The sequence below is a fragment of the Nannospalax galili genome, unplaced genomic scaffold (assembly GCF_000622305.1).
Source record: "Nannospalax galili isolate Female #2095 unplaced genomic scaffold, S.galili_v1.0 scaffold180, whole genome shotgun sequence".
Lineage (NCBI taxonomy): Eukaryota > Metazoa > Chordata > Mammalia > Rodentia > Spalacidae > Nannospalax > Nannospalax galili.
The window spans coordinates 877,993-896,306 of NW_008348199.1; the positions used below are offsets into that span (position 1 = coordinate 877,993).

At 51.0% G+C, this 18,314-nt stretch overlaps 1 protein-coding gene across 2 annotated transcripts in view; it reads right to left on the bottom strand.

The window, feature by feature from the left end:
- Window positions 1–18,314, bottom strand: part of Fbln1 (fibulin 1) — a 76,546-nt gene that overhangs the window by 27,412 nt on the left and 30,820 nt on the right. Inside the window, exons 11-15 of one of the 2 annotated variants that reach the window (XM_008844691.3) lie at window positions 17,693–17,818; window positions 16,108–16,227; window positions 14,693–14,824; window positions 12,518–12,641; window positions 4,781–5,224 (exon numbers count right to left, since the gene is read on the bottom strand). In XM_008844691.3, coding sequence (XP_008842913.1) covers window positions 4,873–5,224; window positions 12,518–12,641; window positions 14,693–14,824; window positions 16,108–16,227; window positions 17,693–17,818 — 854 coding nt within the window. In that variant the 3' untranslated portion in view covers window positions 4,781–4,872. Of the gene's footprint in view, window positions 1–4,780; window positions 5,225–12,517; window positions 12,642–14,692; window positions 14,825–16,107; window positions 16,228–17,692; window positions 17,819–18,314 lie in introns of those variants that run through there. The other variant, XM_008844690.3, reaches the window with a different exon arrangement.

Here is an 18,314-nt window from a genome sequence, read left to right on the forward strand (position 1 = left end):
AAATATTTTTCCATGAATTTGCAATGTTCTTGCCTAGTTGCTCTGTTTTGGGGGTGGGATCCAGAGAGCTCCAAACACTCTTCCAGGCTATAAGGCTGCCCATTCTACAAACACTACTGTATTTCACTTGTCTGGCCCTGCTCCGCATCGCACTGCCTCCTCCTCTTTAGCTGATAGAGTATCCTACTGTGGTCTCGGGGACCACAGGACGGGGACTAACCTCCAGAGCAATCTTCCAGAACACTGCCCTCTTCCTCTCGTTTGGTGGAAGGCAAACCCTAGACCAAACTATGGGCTTCAATGCTTGCCCCACTAGACACTAATGAGGGGATTTCAGGACAACTTCCTTAACATGTGCCTCCGCATTCTCATGAAATTCCCTCCCAAGGTTGTGGTGGGATTGAACAAGTCAAAGAGATTCAGAAGTAGGGCCTCGGACAGCACCAGCTCACCACGAGCACCCATATCATCTTTATCTTTTCTCCTTGGGAATTTGATTTACTATAGTGACAACGCCAGAAAATCTCAAGTCTTGGAGGCAGAAGCCATGGTCATTCCCCTGTCAGTAACCATGGACACATCCAAACCCTCAGATGTTTAACCCCACTTAAACCAAGAACCAAAGAAACCTTCTGTTACCTTCCAATGAAGGAAGAAATCAACACACTCACAACCTGCCTAACTAGACAGCAGACACAGACTAATGGATCACTTCACAGACTCTTCAAAGTCATCCACGTGGTGGGGCTAGAGGCTGTGAGAAGGGTCTGGCAACACCAGAGGCACAGAGCTCATGCACAGCAGGGCTCTTACTTGTCCTGCCCCATCTGGTCTCTCGGTAGTGTGATCTGGGAGCAGGGTTCTACAGCCCTGGGGAGCTGCAAGGCACATGTGGCATTCAGGCCATTTAGATAATCATCCCAACCAAAACCTCAGATGTATTAAAACAAAATAGGCCACCTTAAGAGATGGGGCCTTGAGGCCAGCAAGATGGCAAAGTGGGTAAAGTCACATGCCACCAAACTGGACAACCTGAGTTCAATCCCCAGGATGCACACGGAGGAAGTGCAGGGGCGGGGCGGGGCGGGGGAGACGTCTCAGTGGTTAAGAGCATTTGCTGCTCTGGCTGTAGACCTGAGTTTGCTTCCCAGCCCCCATGTTGAGAAGCTCACAATCATCTGTAACTCTGGTTCCATGGGATCTAACACTCTCTTCTGGCCTCCATGGGCACCTGTACATGAGGGACACACATACATACATACAAACATACATACATACATACATTTCTTAAATTCATAAAAATAAAAAGGCAAGGGGCTCTGCAAACAAAGGTAGTCAAGCAATGACAGAGAGTCACTCAGGAACACTGTGGAGGAGATGCTGGCAAGCTATGTTAAAGAGCTGGTTGGTCTCTGGGGCCCCTGAGGCTCCTATGCCTATCCTAATAATCCTGTGCCCATGAAGGCAAAAATGCCCACTTGGGTATGAGTAATCTGGACTATGTTGAATGACCTAAGATCTTCGGATCCTCCCTAAAATCAAGTTCCTTACTTAGCTTTGCTGACTTCACAGAGGATATATTTGAAACAAACCCTAAATATGCTATTCTTCCTTCCATCATCCATTCACCCACCTATCCACCCACCCAATCAACCATTCACAGGTTCATTCTCCCATTTTCCCACCCACCCATCAATCTGTACATCCATTCATGCAAATATTCATCCATTTTATCAATCCATCCATATGTATATATACCCATCCATTCCTCCATCCATCCATCCATCCGTATATACCCCCATCCATTCCTCCATCTATCCACCATCCATCTGTATATATACCCATCCATTCCTCCATCCATCCACCATCCATCTGTATATACCCCCTCATCCATTCCATCCATCCATCCATCTGTATATATACCCATCCATTCCTCCATCCATCCATCTGTATATACACCCATCCATTCCTCCATCCATCCACCATCCACCCATACATTCATTCACCCATCCTATCCATCTGCCCATTATAGTGCTCCTTCTTTAGGCCAAACTAACCTTAGATACCAACCTTGAATTCAAAAGCCCACAGTCCAGGGGATGCAGTAGATAAGTAAAAAGTTTAAGACATGGGGGTAAATGCTCTGAGGAAAGATGCCTGGGGCCAGGGAGTGCTGACCAAGGAAGGCTTCACTGAAGAGGTGACTTTTGCACTAAGTCTGAGAATCTCAAGGCTCAGGCTAAAGCTCAGAGAATGGCAAGGGAAGAGCAAGCAGCCCTATGGGGCCAAGACACATGCAAATGGGGCGAGCTGGGGCTGAAAGGGTGGGCAGAGGCTAGATCACACTGGGCCCAACAGACTTCACAGTCTAGGAAAGAGAACTAGGGAAGGTTCCCGGGAGGAGTTGGACAAACAGACCAGACAGTCCTTCAGAGTCCCTTTCTATGACCTGGAGCATGCTCTAGGAGAGAGACAACCAGAAGCCAGCTGGCCCAGACACATCAGAGCGAGGTCTGGGTCACAGAACAGGAGGCAAAGGGTTTGTGCTCAGGTAGCAAGGCAATTGCTGTCCCTGAACAGGGCCGTCTTCCCCGCTAGAAGAGGGTGGGTGGGTACAGCCACAGCCGTTACAGTAGCAGCAGCAAGGCCTGAGGACCCTGTGGGTCCTTCACCTCATTCCACTGAGGCACCCGGCCTTCCCTCTTAAGGTTCTGCTTGGAAAAAGCCAGCAATTGGAGCCACTGAGACTGAAAACACAAGCCAGTATTGGTGGAAAAGTCAGTTTCCGCAGCAGATATGGACAGAGTGCCTGCCGTGTGCTGCGTACCTTGCCAGGAGATGGGGACGGTTACTGAGTGAGACAGACCTAATCCTTGCTGTCACGGAGCAGCCTTCCAATGGTGGGGAAGACAAACTCAAAGAACAGAGGCAAACAAGAAGCACAGACTATTGTAAGCATCACAAAGATAAAGTATTATGGAAGAGAATGACAGAACGTAACCAGGGGGTGTCGGGCAAGGCCCCTGTGACAGTGGGGATCTGGTTTGAGTGCTCCCCAAAACTTCATGTTGACATTTAATCCTGAGGTATTAAGAGGGCGGAAGCTTACTCTAACTATGGAGTTTAGAGATGGGGCCTGAGGAAGGTGACTTGGGTTAGATAAACTCATTATGGTGGAGTCCTGTGACCGAATTCTGGAAGCTTTATAAGAAGACAAGAGACAAACTGCATCTGTATGTACCACCTCTGAGCATACATAATTAACCCTGGGTGGGCCCCCATCAGAACTCTGCCAACAAGAGGGCCATCATCAAATGTTATCCCTTGGCTCTGCAGAGCTAGAAGCCAAATAAACGTCTTTTCTCTATGAAGTTGCCCAGCATTAGGCATTTTGTTATCATAATAAAAAATGGACTCATGTCTGGAGAGATGGTTCAACAGTTAAGAGCACTGGCTGCTCTTGCAGAGGACCCAGGTTCGATTCCCAGCACCTACATGGTGGCTAACAACTGTCTGTAACTCTGGTTCCAGGGGAATCTGATACCCTCTTCTGACCTCCATAGACATTGTATGACACAGGTGCACATACATGCAGGCAATATACTTATACACATGAAATAAAAATAATAAAACATCTTTTTTTTTAAAAAAAAAAAAAGGAGTTATATTGCCTTTCATAGGAAAGTCTCCTTAAGCTGAGGTTTAAGCAACTTTCAGGCCAAGGGTATAAAGACATGTACAGAAGGCTAGACATTGCGGCTCAGGGGATGTGAGGCAAGGGGAAAACAATTTGAAGTCAGGCTGGACTAACTTCACACAAGAACTAAGTTGTGCTCAGCTTTGCGAAACATACTGAGGATTTGGGGGGCTGGGCAACTACATGCAAAGGAGGCCATGAAAGGTCTGAGATTTGTAAAAGCACTCCAGTTGCTCAGAAGAGACTGAGCTGCAGGGAGAGCTGAGTGGATGCTTGGAGACCAGCAGAAGGTGGCTTGGCTGGAATCACAGTGGAGGGGATGGAGAGAGGCAGGAGAATCAAGACATAGTAGAGGGCCGGCGACAGAATGGAACTGGCAGAGCTGTGCAGTTGGGATGTCTTGGACACACCTTCTCTGAGTATCCATAAAGATAATACAGCATCCTGGTCAGACTGGAGGCAATGCATATGAATGAGACATACTTCACAGTCACACCAAGCATTAGTTACTCTGCTGGCCTTTGCCACCTCCTGGCACAGCCCTGGGGTTCAGTGGCGGGAAATGAGCTCATTTAGGCAAGAGCTTCATCCAAGATGTATCAACTGTGTTTGGTGTTTTCCCAGAGCAGATGCTCCGAATCTCAATCTAAAACTTTCGCTTAATTAAATGCCTGACCCTAGTGGTACTACAAGGATCCCTACCGTGCCCGAAGACCCAGCTCTTCAGCCTAGGTTGGCCACAGCAGACCAAGCCATGATGCCAAGCCCTCCCCCTTCTTGGGGACTGTTTCCATGTGTGAAAGATAAAGGGAACAGAGTTCAGTAATCTCTGCAGGTGAGAGCCCTTCTCAACCACTGCCCTTTGGAGTCAACACAACAGATTAAGAGTGTGCCTGTGCAGACCCACCCCAGCCTTGTCTCCCCTTGCCTGGCTCCCAATTATGAGCTTTTTCAATGGGGTTCTCAGGTACCCTCAGTCACCCATTAGGGATGCCAGTTCTGATAGAGACTCAGCTCACCCCCAGGGGTCAAAAAGCACAGAGACCCCTGTCCACGTCAAATAAAACCAAGGCACGCAAGGCATGCTGTGCGGGATGGCTGCTAAGACTTTATTAGGATCCCAAGGGCAGGGTAGGAAAGCCACAGGAGGGAATGTGCAGGGCCCAAGCAAGCACTCAGAGCTCTGCAGACACAAAGATATAAAGCTTGGCCACAAAGGAGCTGACTGTGCTGTGGCGATAGAGATCCATCTTGACGGTCAGGAGCAAGTCCCTGGGCTCGGGGATAGGCTTGGTGAGGGCCACCACCCCGCTGTGGTGGCTCACCTGAGTGGTGAAAAAGCCCTCCTCATTGCCACCAGTGATGGCCAGCTGCATGCTGTCCCCGGGGACGGCGCTGGAGGGGCCCATGCGGAAAACCACTGCGGGCACTTGGATGTTGGTGGGAAAAGAGAGGTGGTAGTAGGTTATTCTCAGAGGCAGCTTGGGGCACTCCTGGTTCTCATGGCAAGGCAAGCGCTCACAGCGGCTGAAAGACAAGTGGACAGAGAGACAGGAAGAGATTAGCGCCACCTCAGCAAGCAGAGAGGCAACAGAGTGTGGGCAAGCGGGGGCTCACTAGGCAGGGCCTCTAGCCTCCCCTCTGGCCTATATGGCCACACTCACCTGGGGGAGGTGCTGTAGACCTCTAAGCTGCAGACTCAGGCACCAGCCTCTTCTAACACCCTCTGGGGATACTGGTGGCTGGGGTCAAGCCATGCCCAGGGTGAGGTGTCCCCTTCTCATGGCAGGGCCCCATCCCAGGCACACTAAGCATGTACAACTGCCTTCTGAGTGTTGGTCCAGCTTCCTGGGCCTCACCCCAGAGAGTGGCCAGGGCCACACAGAGTGCCTAGGTGGGTCTCAGAGACCACCATAAATAAACACGGCTTCTGGCTTTTACCACATGTGGGGTGTGTGGCTATTCTTCAGACTTGGTTCCTTAGTGCCAACACTACCAGTGTTCGTGATGGTGGTTTGAGCACCATTCGTCTGATGAAGAAACAGGTTCAAGAGAAAGACACAGAGTGAGAGAGGAAGTCAAGTCTCTGCTCGGGCAGTAAGATCAGCTCCCCAGTCCTTGTCACTCAGGTTTACCCTTGGTCCAGTCCCCTGCTTCTGTCCACTGTGCCAATTTAGCAGTCAGAATTGAGAAAACAGGTTCTAATATCCTGTGACAGGATTAAACTTCCTGTGGCAGGATGAGGTCAGGGTCCAACTTCCTGTGACAGGATGGAGACAGGTCCTAACTTCTGTGTGTGGTGACAGGCTCTCATACCCTGTAGCAGGTTGAACTTCCTGTGGCAGGATAGAGTCAGATCCTAACTTCCCAGGTGGTGGAAATGAAGACAATGTGAAGGTGGAGAATGGAGACAGTCCCTAACTTCCTGGGACAGGAACTAATTTCTTGTAAAAGGTAAGGACAAGTTCTAGTAATAACTTCTTGCTATGGATTTAACTTCCTGGGATGTACAGTCCCATGACAGACAGAATGCTGACAGGAACTACCTTCTAGTCCTGAATGCCAGGCCCATCACATTCTGAAGGCAGTGTGACAGGAACTTAAGAAGTGGAGGCAAGATGTGAGGGCCCGTAGGACTTGGCCAAGCACTTCCCAGGAAGTTCTGCCATCTTGACTGAGTTTGGATTCTCTAGTCAGGGGCATCCTCTCTCCTGGTCTCCCACATCTCTCCTTCGGCCTTTTAGGCTTCTATGTGTTTTCTTTGAATTTATTTCAATTTGGCACTTCTTGTGAGTGGAGTTTCAGTTTACATCATAGGATGTCTATCTGGGCCGCTAAGAAGCCTTTCGTTTACATCATAGGATGTCTATCTGGGCCGCTAAGGAGCCTTTCGTTTACATCATAGGATGTCTATCTGGGCCGCTAAGGAGCCTTCCGTTTACATCATAGGATGTCTATCTGAGCCTTTGGTTTACTTGGCTATTTATCATCTGGCTCTAAGGAAAAGCATCCATAGGCACTAAAGACAGGAGAGGATCAGAGGCACGAAAGAAAGGAATCCTGCCTGGGAGGGAGCCCAGAGCCAGCAGCAGGGAAAGAAGGTGGGCACAGGCACTGTTGAGAGGCAGCTGCCTTTGAAGATGCCAAGAACCAGTCCAAATGGAGGTGCTTCATATGTCCCGAGAGATCTCTATCGAGAGAGGGTCTCTGATGACTACAAGCAGGGAGGGCCATGGAGAGTCAGGCAGGGAGCTGGGGTCCATGAACTGTGCTCCTCTGGACGTATCAATGGTGGTTAAGTGGCAAGTTTGGGTTTCCAAGGTCAGCCTGTCTTCCTTCAGAGGCTCCACACACATGAACACAGACGCACAAACACAACGCATGCAAGCATGCACACCTGCCACCAGCTGCTTTCAAGACTGGCCTGGATGGGTCTGGTCAGTAGGTGGTGCTAGAGTCTCCCTTGTGGGATTTGGTTTTCCCACTAGTCCAGTGGAGCCTCTGCTGACCAAGGACTAGGTCTTAAGTTGCCACATAGAACCATAAGCACAGCATGTGTTAAGGGATGGAGTCTACAACGTGTACAATGTTTTGGTACAGCTCCCGCAGCCATCACACACCACAGACCTTCACACTTGTCCCCGGCAGCGTCTGCACTGTCATTCAGAGCACTCAAGCCTGTCTGTAAGGAGTTTCTGGACTGGCTCTTTTTGGACCACTCACTCCCCAAGCGAGTCGGTGGCTCCTTGGTTTTATCATCTCCGCCAGCACAGGGCTCAACGCCCAACTACGCTTTGTGAATGATCACTGTAGAGACAGATTTGGTCCTTGTTTTCCTGCTCTGCCCCAAACATATCATAACATCTCAGAAATCATAACCACTGCATGTGGCAAACTGCCTGTCAGACTAGTGATGACATTGAATTTTGTTAGTTGATGTGTCCAGATGGGGGGAGGGTGATCACCACTGAGTCTATTACAAAGCAGGGAAGAAGGGAGGGAGCCAGGCCTGGGCCCTGCCCAGCATAGGGACCAGGCTCACAGTTTCCACAGACACATTCCCTCCTCACACATGTAATAGAGGACAACATGCCTGGATTTTCCAGTTCAACATCTTTGATCATAGCACCTCAAATTCTATGAAAATTACCTAAGTCACTACAGATCGGCGATGGAAAGCCTCACAGCCCATTCCCGTCTCCTGAGAGGAAGGCTGCTAGGCCACACTCTGGCATCACTGGCATTCTCCTCACATTATGTACTATCATCATTTCTGAGAGAAGCTAGGACCTGGCCTGGTCCCTCCTGACCTCTGCAGGCCAGAGCTGTTCACCTCTTTCCTAAGACACAGCATCCAAGGCCACCCAGCTTCATGCCAACGACTGTACACCACCAGAAGAGGCTCCACAGAGGGGGAAAGAGGATGTCTACAGCCCCATCAAAGGCTTGAGACAGCCCTGAACACTTCCTGAGTAGCAGGCACTCACTCTGTGGTCAGCACCTTAGCCACCTGGGCATGCCCATGAGACTGCTCTCTATGGCTCCTGCTTGCTAGCTAGGTCAGGCTCCTAGGGAGCCAGGAATGTTACGCAGAGAGAAGGAAGCAAGAGAGCCTGAGGCCCAAAGAGAGGGAGACAGGAGGATGGAGAACAGACCGATTCCCATATCTTGCCTAGAGGTTCCAGAACAAGTTGCTCTAACCTTAGGAGAGCCACCCACCTTTCTGTGTATATGTGTGTGTGGTGTGCATACATGTAGGCATGTTCATACATATGTGGGTGCATGTGCATCTAGAGGCCACGGCTGATACCTAGTGTTTTCTTTGATAACTCTCTACCTTATATATTGAGGCAGGGTCTCTCACTTGAACCCAGGGTCCCCCGATTTGGCTCGTCTACTTATCCAGCTTGCTTTGTCGATCCACTGTCTGGGAATACAGGTGCGCTGCTAGGCCCACCTGGCTTTCTATATGGGTGTTGGGGATCCGAACTCTAGTCATCATGACGTGGGCAAGTGCTTTATCCAACGAGCCATCTCCTCAACCCCATTATTATTATTATTATTATTAATTTGAGACACGGTCTCATGTAACCCAGGCAGGCCTTGAACTCCCTATATAGCCAAGGATGACTCTGAACTCCTGACCTTCCTGCCTCCACCTCCTCAGTGCTGGGGTTTAGGTGTGTACTACCACATCAGTTTTATGTGGTCTAACAGCTCCTTTTTAAAGGTCAGGTAATTAGGCCTTTCAGAGGCCTGGGTTTTGGATGAGGAAGAAAAAAGTCATAAAATAGAAACCTGCCATGTGAGGTGTGCCAGGAATGTGAGTCTCTCCTCATCTGCGCCACTAGCCCATTCCTGCCCATGTGGCCTCCCTGAGGTGGGAGGGAACTGTTCCTCGTTAGTGACCTGTCCCCACAGCTCACACTATGGCTGGGGGCACCCTAAAATTCCCCTGACTAGGTGGGCAACGGAAGTAAAGCCTTCCACTGGAGACTTAGGCCTTCACTTCCTACACCTAACACTGGTCTCTCGGCTGAATCAGGCCTCCTCAATAGCAGCCATCAGTGGCCATCAAAGGAGAAAGCTGTGACCAGTGAGCTTCCTGTGTAGGTGGTGGTCACAGAGTCATAACCACGCCCACCCCAGCCTTCCCCATCTGAGAGCTGAATGACCTTAGATACAGCCCGGCCACCCACTGGCCAGCAGCAGAGCCGAGAGTGTCACTCAAAGGGACTTTTGTCTTCTGACTTGATGTACCCAAGGAAGAGACTCGTGGCCCACTACCTCATCTCTACCACATTTCAAGACAGTCTGGGCCAGCACTGAGCTGGGCTTGCTGCCTCTGATTTTCAATATTGGACCAGGCAGGTGAGCTTGATACCACCTTACCCAGGTGGCCCAATGCTAACCCAAGGCCACAGCACTTGGAAAGGCCAGGACCAGAAGCCCAGCGTTTCTATATCTCAGCCTGGGTCCTTGGGTCCTTCCCTCTCCACATGGACTCTCCACATGGACTCTTTATTTATTTATTTATTTATTTATATTTTATGTATATGACAGTTATGCCTGCATGTGTGTCAGTGCACCTGTGTCATACAGTGTCCAAGGAGGACGGAAGAGGGTGACGGATCACCTGGAACTGGAATTACAGACGGTTGTTAGCCGCCATGTGGGTACTGGGATTTGAACCCAGGTCTTCTGCAAGAACAGCCAGTGCCAGTGCTCTTAACTGCTGAGTCATCTCTTTAGCCCCCACATGGACTCTCAGACCTGGATACCAGAACCACTGAGGCCCCACCATCCCTTCACTCCAACAATACTGCAAGGTGGGAAAGTCTTCAGATGCCTGTCCCTGCCCACCAGGGCAGAACCTAGGACAAGTGCTACATAAAACAAGCAGAGGGGAGCTGTGCCCCCACAAACATGGGTTACTCTCAAGAAACTCGGAGGACAACACCACTACCCCCTCTTACAGCTGAGAACAAGAAGCCCAGGAATCTGAAACCCAAGTTAGCCTGACACCAAAGCTATGATCTTTCTAGAATGCCACAGCATTCCCACAAGGCTCGAGTCTTGGGAGAAAAGCAGTCCCAAGGTAGTCTGCCCGAGCTTCCCCAAGGCAGGATCCTCAGTGCCGGGTCCTCTGACTTCCCCCGCTCCATGCTCCTCCCCAGCCTCTGCTCACATGCTCAGCGTCACTGAGAGGGAGACAGAAGGTATCACTCAGGAGACGTTGACACATCACCTTCCCTACCCCTCATCCCTATGGCTGGTGGGCATACACGTTCATCTTGTTCTTATAAGAATGGGAGATGCCAGGCATGGTGGCGCACGCCTTTATTCCCAGCACTCAGAAGGCAGAGGCAGGCGGATCTCTGTGAGTTCAAGGCCAGCCTGGTCTACATAGTGAGTTCCAGGACAGCTGGGGCTACAGGGAGACCCTGTCTCAAAAAAGACCAAAAAAAAAAGAATGGGAGAGTTTCCTTTTCATCAGCCCCAGGAGCAGTGGACAGGACAGATCAGATCACACCTGACCTGGCAACCCACCAGGAAGGAAATAGATCCCGGGTTTCTTGAGAACACCCTGTATTTCAGTGCATGCAGGTAGGTCTGTGTTCTCTCCTTGACATCTAACTCAGCTCCCCCTTGATTCAAGCCTGGTCAATGCCAGGATACCCAGCCCACCCCTGACCTTCACTCAAGCCTGGCCTGTACCAGTCTATCTGCCCATCTCTCCCCTGGCCAGGTGGACTCCCTCTCTCTGGCTGTTGTTTAGCATGTGTTTCTAGAAGCTGGCCCAGGGGACAGGCCTCTGTGGACCACTGTCTATCCAGGAACATGTATCCTGTCAGCCCGGCAGCAGAGACTTTTTCAAGTATCAGAGTGGACCTGAGCTTTCCCACCATAGCCACAACCTCAGTGAGCAAGGTCAATATGCCCACCCACAGACTCAGGAGATGTCCTGACCCCATGTAGGGAAGCCTCCTCTTTCAGTCTGGCAGCTGCATGAGTTAGAAGTTGCCATCACAACTACAGCCAGCTTCTGGAATCCTGAAACCCAGACTTTTCAGTGAGTGAACTCACAGTGACAAATAGCACAGCCTCAAACCAAAGACGTATAGCTTTCTCAGTGACTCAAACAGGCTCTGCTACAGCCAGCCAGGCTACTGCATAGCCCATGAGCTCTTTGGGACGTGACACACTTAGAAACCCAGTTCTGAAGTGGTTTTTCCCTGACCCAGGCCATGGAAAGAAACAAGGGTCGGACATTGCTTTTGAGACTGGGTCTCCCTATGTAGCCCAAGCCATCCTCAAGCTGGTGATACTCCTACCTCTGCCTCCAAGTGCTAAGATTACAGGCCTGCACCAATATTCCAAGCAAGGTGCTAGGAGTGTTTAAGTGGATAAAAACATGCTGGGGAAACACAGAGGTCAGGGGACAAGATGGTAAGCAGGCAGCCCCAAGGTCAAGAAAAACACAGGGTTGCCAGGGTGAAGCGAGCTGACAACTGGTCAGAGCCGATATCCAAAGCAGCTGTCCCTTGGGTCACGTGTTGAGGCCTGGCATCTGGTACAACACGAAAAGTAAACACTGATCACGGAGTATGAATGGAAGCTGGCCAAGAGCCCAAGACAGGATCAAGGTTAAGAGGCCACAGCTGGAAACCCAGGCTGCCAGGCCATGCGCTTACATTGAGCACTTCTATGTTGGAGGAGGAGGAGGCATGAGTCCATACTCTTGGAATTGGCTCCCAGCACGGGGCTTTCCCTGACGCAAGTGATACTAAATGAGGTTCTCATGGAACTGGAAGAGAGGTGAGTGAAGCCAGACCCACGACCTGAGAGTAGTCAGGACTCCCTAAGGAAAGGGATCCTGGACATCATGGTCACCAGAGCTTACAAGGGAACATGGCCATAGAGCTTCAAGTGTAGGACACGGGATAGTCCATACTATTCCCACACATTGCGCAGCTGGATGGAATACTGATGCCCTTAGCAAGTCATGCTGGCTCCTGTTTCGACCAATACAGAGACATTGCTGACTGCTCCTCTGAATCAGTATATTCTGACATGTGAGGAAACTGAGGCCCATGTCAGCATGATAGCATGTTCAGAGACCAAGGCTCAGGTACAGTCACCCCCATGGCCACCTGAGGATAGCCTCACCAGCCTATAGAGACCTGAGAACCAAGAATCAGCAGGTTTTTGAGGCCCACTGAGAGGACACTAAGGTCACAGCTTGTGAACCACTTATCCAGGCCCAGAGCTGGGCCTTTAGGAAGTTCAGCACGGAAACAACAGACCCCAGGGACTTACGTGTCTGCAGAGCGCCGGTAGTTCTCAGGGCATTCAAAGGCCAGGCAGCGGAAACCGCCTTGAATGTTGAAACAGGTCTCATTGATAGAGCAGTTGTGGATGCCCGTCACACACTCGTCAATGTCTGCAGAGACCCAGAAACAGTGTGAAGGCCAAGGCTAGGAGAACCATCCCCACCTACCCAGGCTGCACACTAACTGGGATCAGGGTGGGGATCAAGCCATCCTTGCCCTCGGTGGAGTAGTGTCAGGTGCCAGCTCTTTTGCTGATCAGACCCTGAGATTTATGATAGCACTAACTTATTCACAATCCCTGGACTGGAAGTGTACAACAGCAAGAGCAGACGTGGTGTGAAGGTCCTTAGAATGTTGACAGGGATGACAACGAATGAGACAGTGCTGTCGTGAGCCTCATTTTAGGGGACCTTCCCAAGGCCCCACATCCTCTAACTGGCAGAGCCAAGCTTCGAACCCAAGCTGGCAGAATCTCCAACAAACAGCACCTTTCCATGGCTCTATGCATGTATGTCACTCTTACCCAACGTGTGACTTGCTATAGGAAGGGTTAGAGCCTCTGGTCCCATTTCAAAGGTGAGGAAACAGGCCTAAAGGGATGGTGCATCTTGCCCTGGGTCTCAGGGCAGTGAGTAGTCAGATGGGGACCAGGTCCTGCTATAGAGGCTGGGGCACCCTAATGAGATGTCTCTGGAGGTGGGGGAGCCCCTTGCATGACACACCAGAGCAACCAAGTGGTGGGGTTCAGAGAGCATCCCTAAGCCTGGGAGGTATCTGTTACCAAGTGTCACATCAGAGTCCATAGGTCAGGAATGTAGGGATTTTTCCATTTTGTTTTGCTATTGCTTTTTTTTTTTTTTTTTTTAATTGCACACGTGTGTCTGTGCACATGTGTGTGCCATAGCATGCATGTGAAGCTCAGAGGACAACTTGTAGGAATCGGCTCTCTCCTTCCACCATGTGGGTCTTGGGGACTGAACTCAGGTCATCAGGCTTGGCAACATGTGCCCTTACCCAATGAGCTATCTTGAGAGGAATGTGTTTTTGGTGCGTCTGGGCAGGATCCCAGGCTGTGGTGAGGGAGGTGGGCCAGGAAGGGGAAGGCAGCACTGGGGAAACAAGGGCACTGTCCAACCCAGAGGAGCTGAGTCCCTCCGGGGATGCCATGGCCTCTGCCTGCCTTTGGCTAGTCATCTTTTTGTTGTTGGTGGTGGTATATGTGTTTTGTGTACACAGGTTGATGCGGGTATGAGTATGTATGCATGCATATGTCGAGGCCACAGGTGGACGTCAGGTGTCTTCCTCTATCACTCTCCACCTTATTTTGGGGGAGGGGGCAGATCTCTCACTGAACCTGGTGCTCACCAATTGGCTAGGCTAGCTGACCAGAGAGTTCCAGGGAACTGCCTGTTCCTGGGCCTGCAGCTCTGGGATCACTAGTCATTTTCTTCATGACCAGAAATTATGTATAGAGGACCCAGGATTCTCTGGAGTCCCTGGATTGGCAGTTCCACGGGGACTCATGAGGAAGGGGCTGGATAGCCTTGTCTCTGCAGTCTGACTCACGGTGTGAGACAGAGTGCACACGTGGAATCGTTTGCTCACAAGCATGTCCTCAGCACCTCCTCAGCGATCAAATGCATGATCATAGGATGCATCCCCTATGCAGCATGCTCTTAGAAAGTGGGATTTCCCCATCACTTAGTCCATGCTGGAGCTGATCCCAACCTACCAGACCCTCACAGCCACTAGTGTCCCCTAGTACAAATACTCTGCATTCTCCTGCCAGCGCACATCCAGCCCCTTATAGGGGCAGAGGCCACTGAGACCTGCTCACTGTTGTGACCCAGGGACTGACTTGGTGACTGGATGACAGGCTGCATAGGAAGATGAGGCTGAGGATGAGGGTCCCTGTGCCCGTCTCCTGGGGGCTGCCAAGGACAGTAGGAGGGCTCAGGTGTTCCTGCCTGTCAGGACCTTCAAGGAGCTGAGACAATCTTGAAGATAGGCTGCGGACTTGGATATGGCAGACCGAGATACGTCCCTCCCTGAACGCGCCCCACTGGTACAGCCCCTGGATCTGGGAAGCACATCTCCCCTGACACTGAGGAACCTGCAACACACCTGGGTGACCCTGGTGCAGGGAGTCTTCCTCACTCACCTTGGCAGTTGCGGCCATTGGGGGCCAGCCTGTAGCCAGATGAGGGGCAGCTACACTGGAAGCTTCCAGGGACATTGATGCAGCGGTAGGAGCAGATGTGTCCCCCAGTGGGCAGGGCACACTCATCAATATCTGCAAGAGGACAGCCCTCCGTCAGTGAGCAGCCCTGGCCACAGCCACAGTTAGGCCAAGTTGTATCTCTGGGTGGCCAGGCTGGACAACATCAGGAGCAAGCCAGGGAGAGGCCGCAGGGCCTGAGGCTGGGGTTGGTTTCAGAGACCCTAATTATAGAAGGGGAAACAGGCCCAGAGAGGGGATGGGACCAGTCTAGGGACATTTAGCAAGTGCATGGTATGAATTATGCACAGAGAAGGTGAATGGAGGGCAATGTGCTAAAAACAAAACAAAACAAAACAAAAAACCAACCAACCAATCAATCAATCAACATAAAACAAAACTCACCACATCTCACATGAAAATACAGGTCAAGCATCCCTTATCTGAAAGGCTTGGGACTGAAAATATCTCAGATGGTTTTGAACTTTGGAATATTTCCACTTACATAATGAGGTATGGGAGACAACTCTGAACCCATAATCCATTTTTTTTATGCACACATAGAGTATTTCTAAATAGTATTTTTGGTGCACCTGAGATTTGACTGTGACTGGTGGTGTGGAATTTTCCACTATGGAGTCACATTAGCATTCAACAAGTTTCAGATTTTACAGAGGTGGAGTTGTAGCCCAGAAAGGCACTGTCTTATCATGTACAAAGCTCTGGGTGTGATCCCCAGCACACCACATACATACACACATGTGCATGCGCGCACGCACGCGCACACACACACACACACACACACACACACACACAATTTTAGAGTGTTTTGGATTTGGAATTGGAGAGGCTCAACTCCCAGTAACAATTTAACAGCTGACCCTGCTCCCAGGCGCTCTTGGATTATCCAACAGCCCGGGGAGGGGTTCTCCATGTAACAGAGGAGAATGCAGCCAGGCCTGGTGAGGAAGGAACTCAAGAGGCCAGGGGCAGAACTGGGATTCGGGGCAGGGTGTCCCTGAGACTCTTCTCACCTTTTAGCCACATGCTGCTGCCAAGCCCTATGACCTGTGGTTCAGGGTCTCAGCACATCCAGCGGTTACCAGCATGGCATGTGTATTAAGAACAATCTATGGAGTGGTTTGCTCCTTTCCTAACCTCCCTCTCTACCACAGTGAAGTATCATCAAGTACATCTATCAGAGGGGAAGCAAGAAGCCAGCCCAGCCTTCAAGGGAGGACATGGGAACTTCCCCAAGTGGAGAAACACTGGCGGGCTCTCTGTCATGGATTCTGAAATGCAGCCAAAGGCTACTGTGCAAGATCAAGGATGCTCCCTCAGCACACAAGTGCCCTCACCTTCACACGTGACCCCATCTACATCACTGAGCTGGTAGCCTCTCCGGCAGTAACACTGGTAGGAGCCGTAGACGTTGGCACATTCCTGGCTACAGGGGCTGCTCTGGCACTCGTTCACATCTGAAATAGAAGAGAGTCCTGGGGGTTATGGTTCAGAGCGATACCAGAGGTCCCTGCCTCCACAGCAGACCTGGCTGGGGACCAGGTCTGAGCAAAACACTTTCTCCCTGACTTAAAACACAAAGAGGAGCCAGGCGAGGTGGTGCACACCTTTAATCCCAGCACTCGGGAGGCAGAGGCAGGCGGATCTCTGTGAGTTCAAGGCCAACCTGGTCTACATAGTGAGTTCCAGGTCAGCTCGGGCTACTGGGAGACCCTGTCTCAAAAAAGAGCAAAAGAGAAAAAAAATAAAAATAAAAAAACCACAAAGAGGTGGGGATCGAAGGTGCAAAGCTGGGGATGCTCAGAGAGAGAGGGGCTTTCCCTCCTATTGTGGTTGAAGAGCCTGGACTCTCCTCACACCTACCTCTGCCTGCCTGAAGCCAAAGCATCCCCTGCCAATATGGGAAGTACCAGCCTCTAGGCTTGGCTCTTTCTGATTTCTGATTCTGTTCCTGCAGGGCCCAGGCTCAACATGACAGTACATCTGGAGACCCATCATGACCATAGTCCCTTCTAATTCTCCATGGAAATCTGTTCCTTTCCTCCCCACTTCATCTCCCAGATGACAGCCCATAGATGATGCAGCCTGGAGGATAATATTCCTGGTACTCCCAAACTCTGAGCTCAGGGGCCATTTAGCAACTCAGCTATTCCTCACCAATTCCCTTCACCTAGAACTATAGGGCAGATCTGGCCCACCACTTGTCATAAATAAAGTTTTATTGGAACCCAGTCATGAGCATCTTGGACAAGGGCCTATGGTAACTTTTGTGCTCCCCAGCAGAGTGGAATACTGTCTAGAGACTGGACACAAAGCCTTCTATTAGCCACCGAGTGGCTAGTAGAGAAAAAGCTTGCTAACCCCTGGCTTAGAGGTCACTTTCTATATTCATTTACTGCTAACTCTGAGCAGGGCAGGAGGGACAGGCCATTAGCCTCTTACTCGGTGTTTCAGCTCTGTGGCCCCCATATGACTGGTCTTATCCCCTGCTCAATATGTGGCCAGGCCAGTGTGGTTTCTCATGACATCTTGGATACTCTCTGATACAGGAACCATGCATCCATTTGTGTTTAATGATGCATGGTAGGGGCAAGGTTGGTCAGGCTCCAAAACTGTGCCCTCAGGATTGCCCAGACACATAAGCTCAGACACCTAAACACAAGCCAGGGACAGCAGTCACAGTTGATAAGGCAGGATACTCTGCTATCTGCACACAGCAAGACTCACAAACACCCTAAAGCCCTGACTGGAAGACTGGCCAAGCTTCCACATGTCTGCCACTGGTCTAAGGCCATGACGCTAGAGTGGGGACCTCAACCCCCTTAAAACACCTGCCTGATAAAGTCCAATTGAGTCTGTGGGCAGAGGAAGGAACATGGCTAAGGCTGCTGACCACCAGCCTTCCCCACACCACGCCCTCACCTTCACAGGACCGGCCATCCACAGATAGCCGGAAGCCCACAGAGCAGCTGCAGTGGTAGGAACCTGGCGTGTTCTCGCACTTGTGACCACAGAGACGTCCAGGGTAGCGCTGGCACTCGTTGATATCTGAAACGGGGCAGGGGGAGGGCTCAGGGTATATCCACGGGGGGGGGGTTTACCCACTGGGGGGCGGTCAGGGTATACAAACTGGGGTAGTGGCATGTCCCACCTTCTGCCAATGGCATGCATTCATGGCCTTTGCCCCCCACCTCCTCTGCCCACTGCAGAAGGATCTGTGGAGGTGCCCTACCATCAGCCTTCTGTCCACTGCCACAGGAGGATTCACTGGGATTTGTTAAAGGGGATGATGGGCAGGGGCAGTTGATGGTCTTTAGTGAGTACCCTGGTTGGGTAACAGCAAGTGCTGGTCAGGTAGGGTCTGACCCCACTCCTCTTGCTATGATTGTGCATACCCCAGGCCCTACAGGTCTGCAATGAATCTTGAAAACCACACACTCTTGCCAACTGTAGACCTGGAGTCTTGAACACCCTTGGAGGATGGGGTCAAACAGCACAGCAGGACACCTGTTCCATCGGGAGGACAGGCTCATCCCTTGACGGT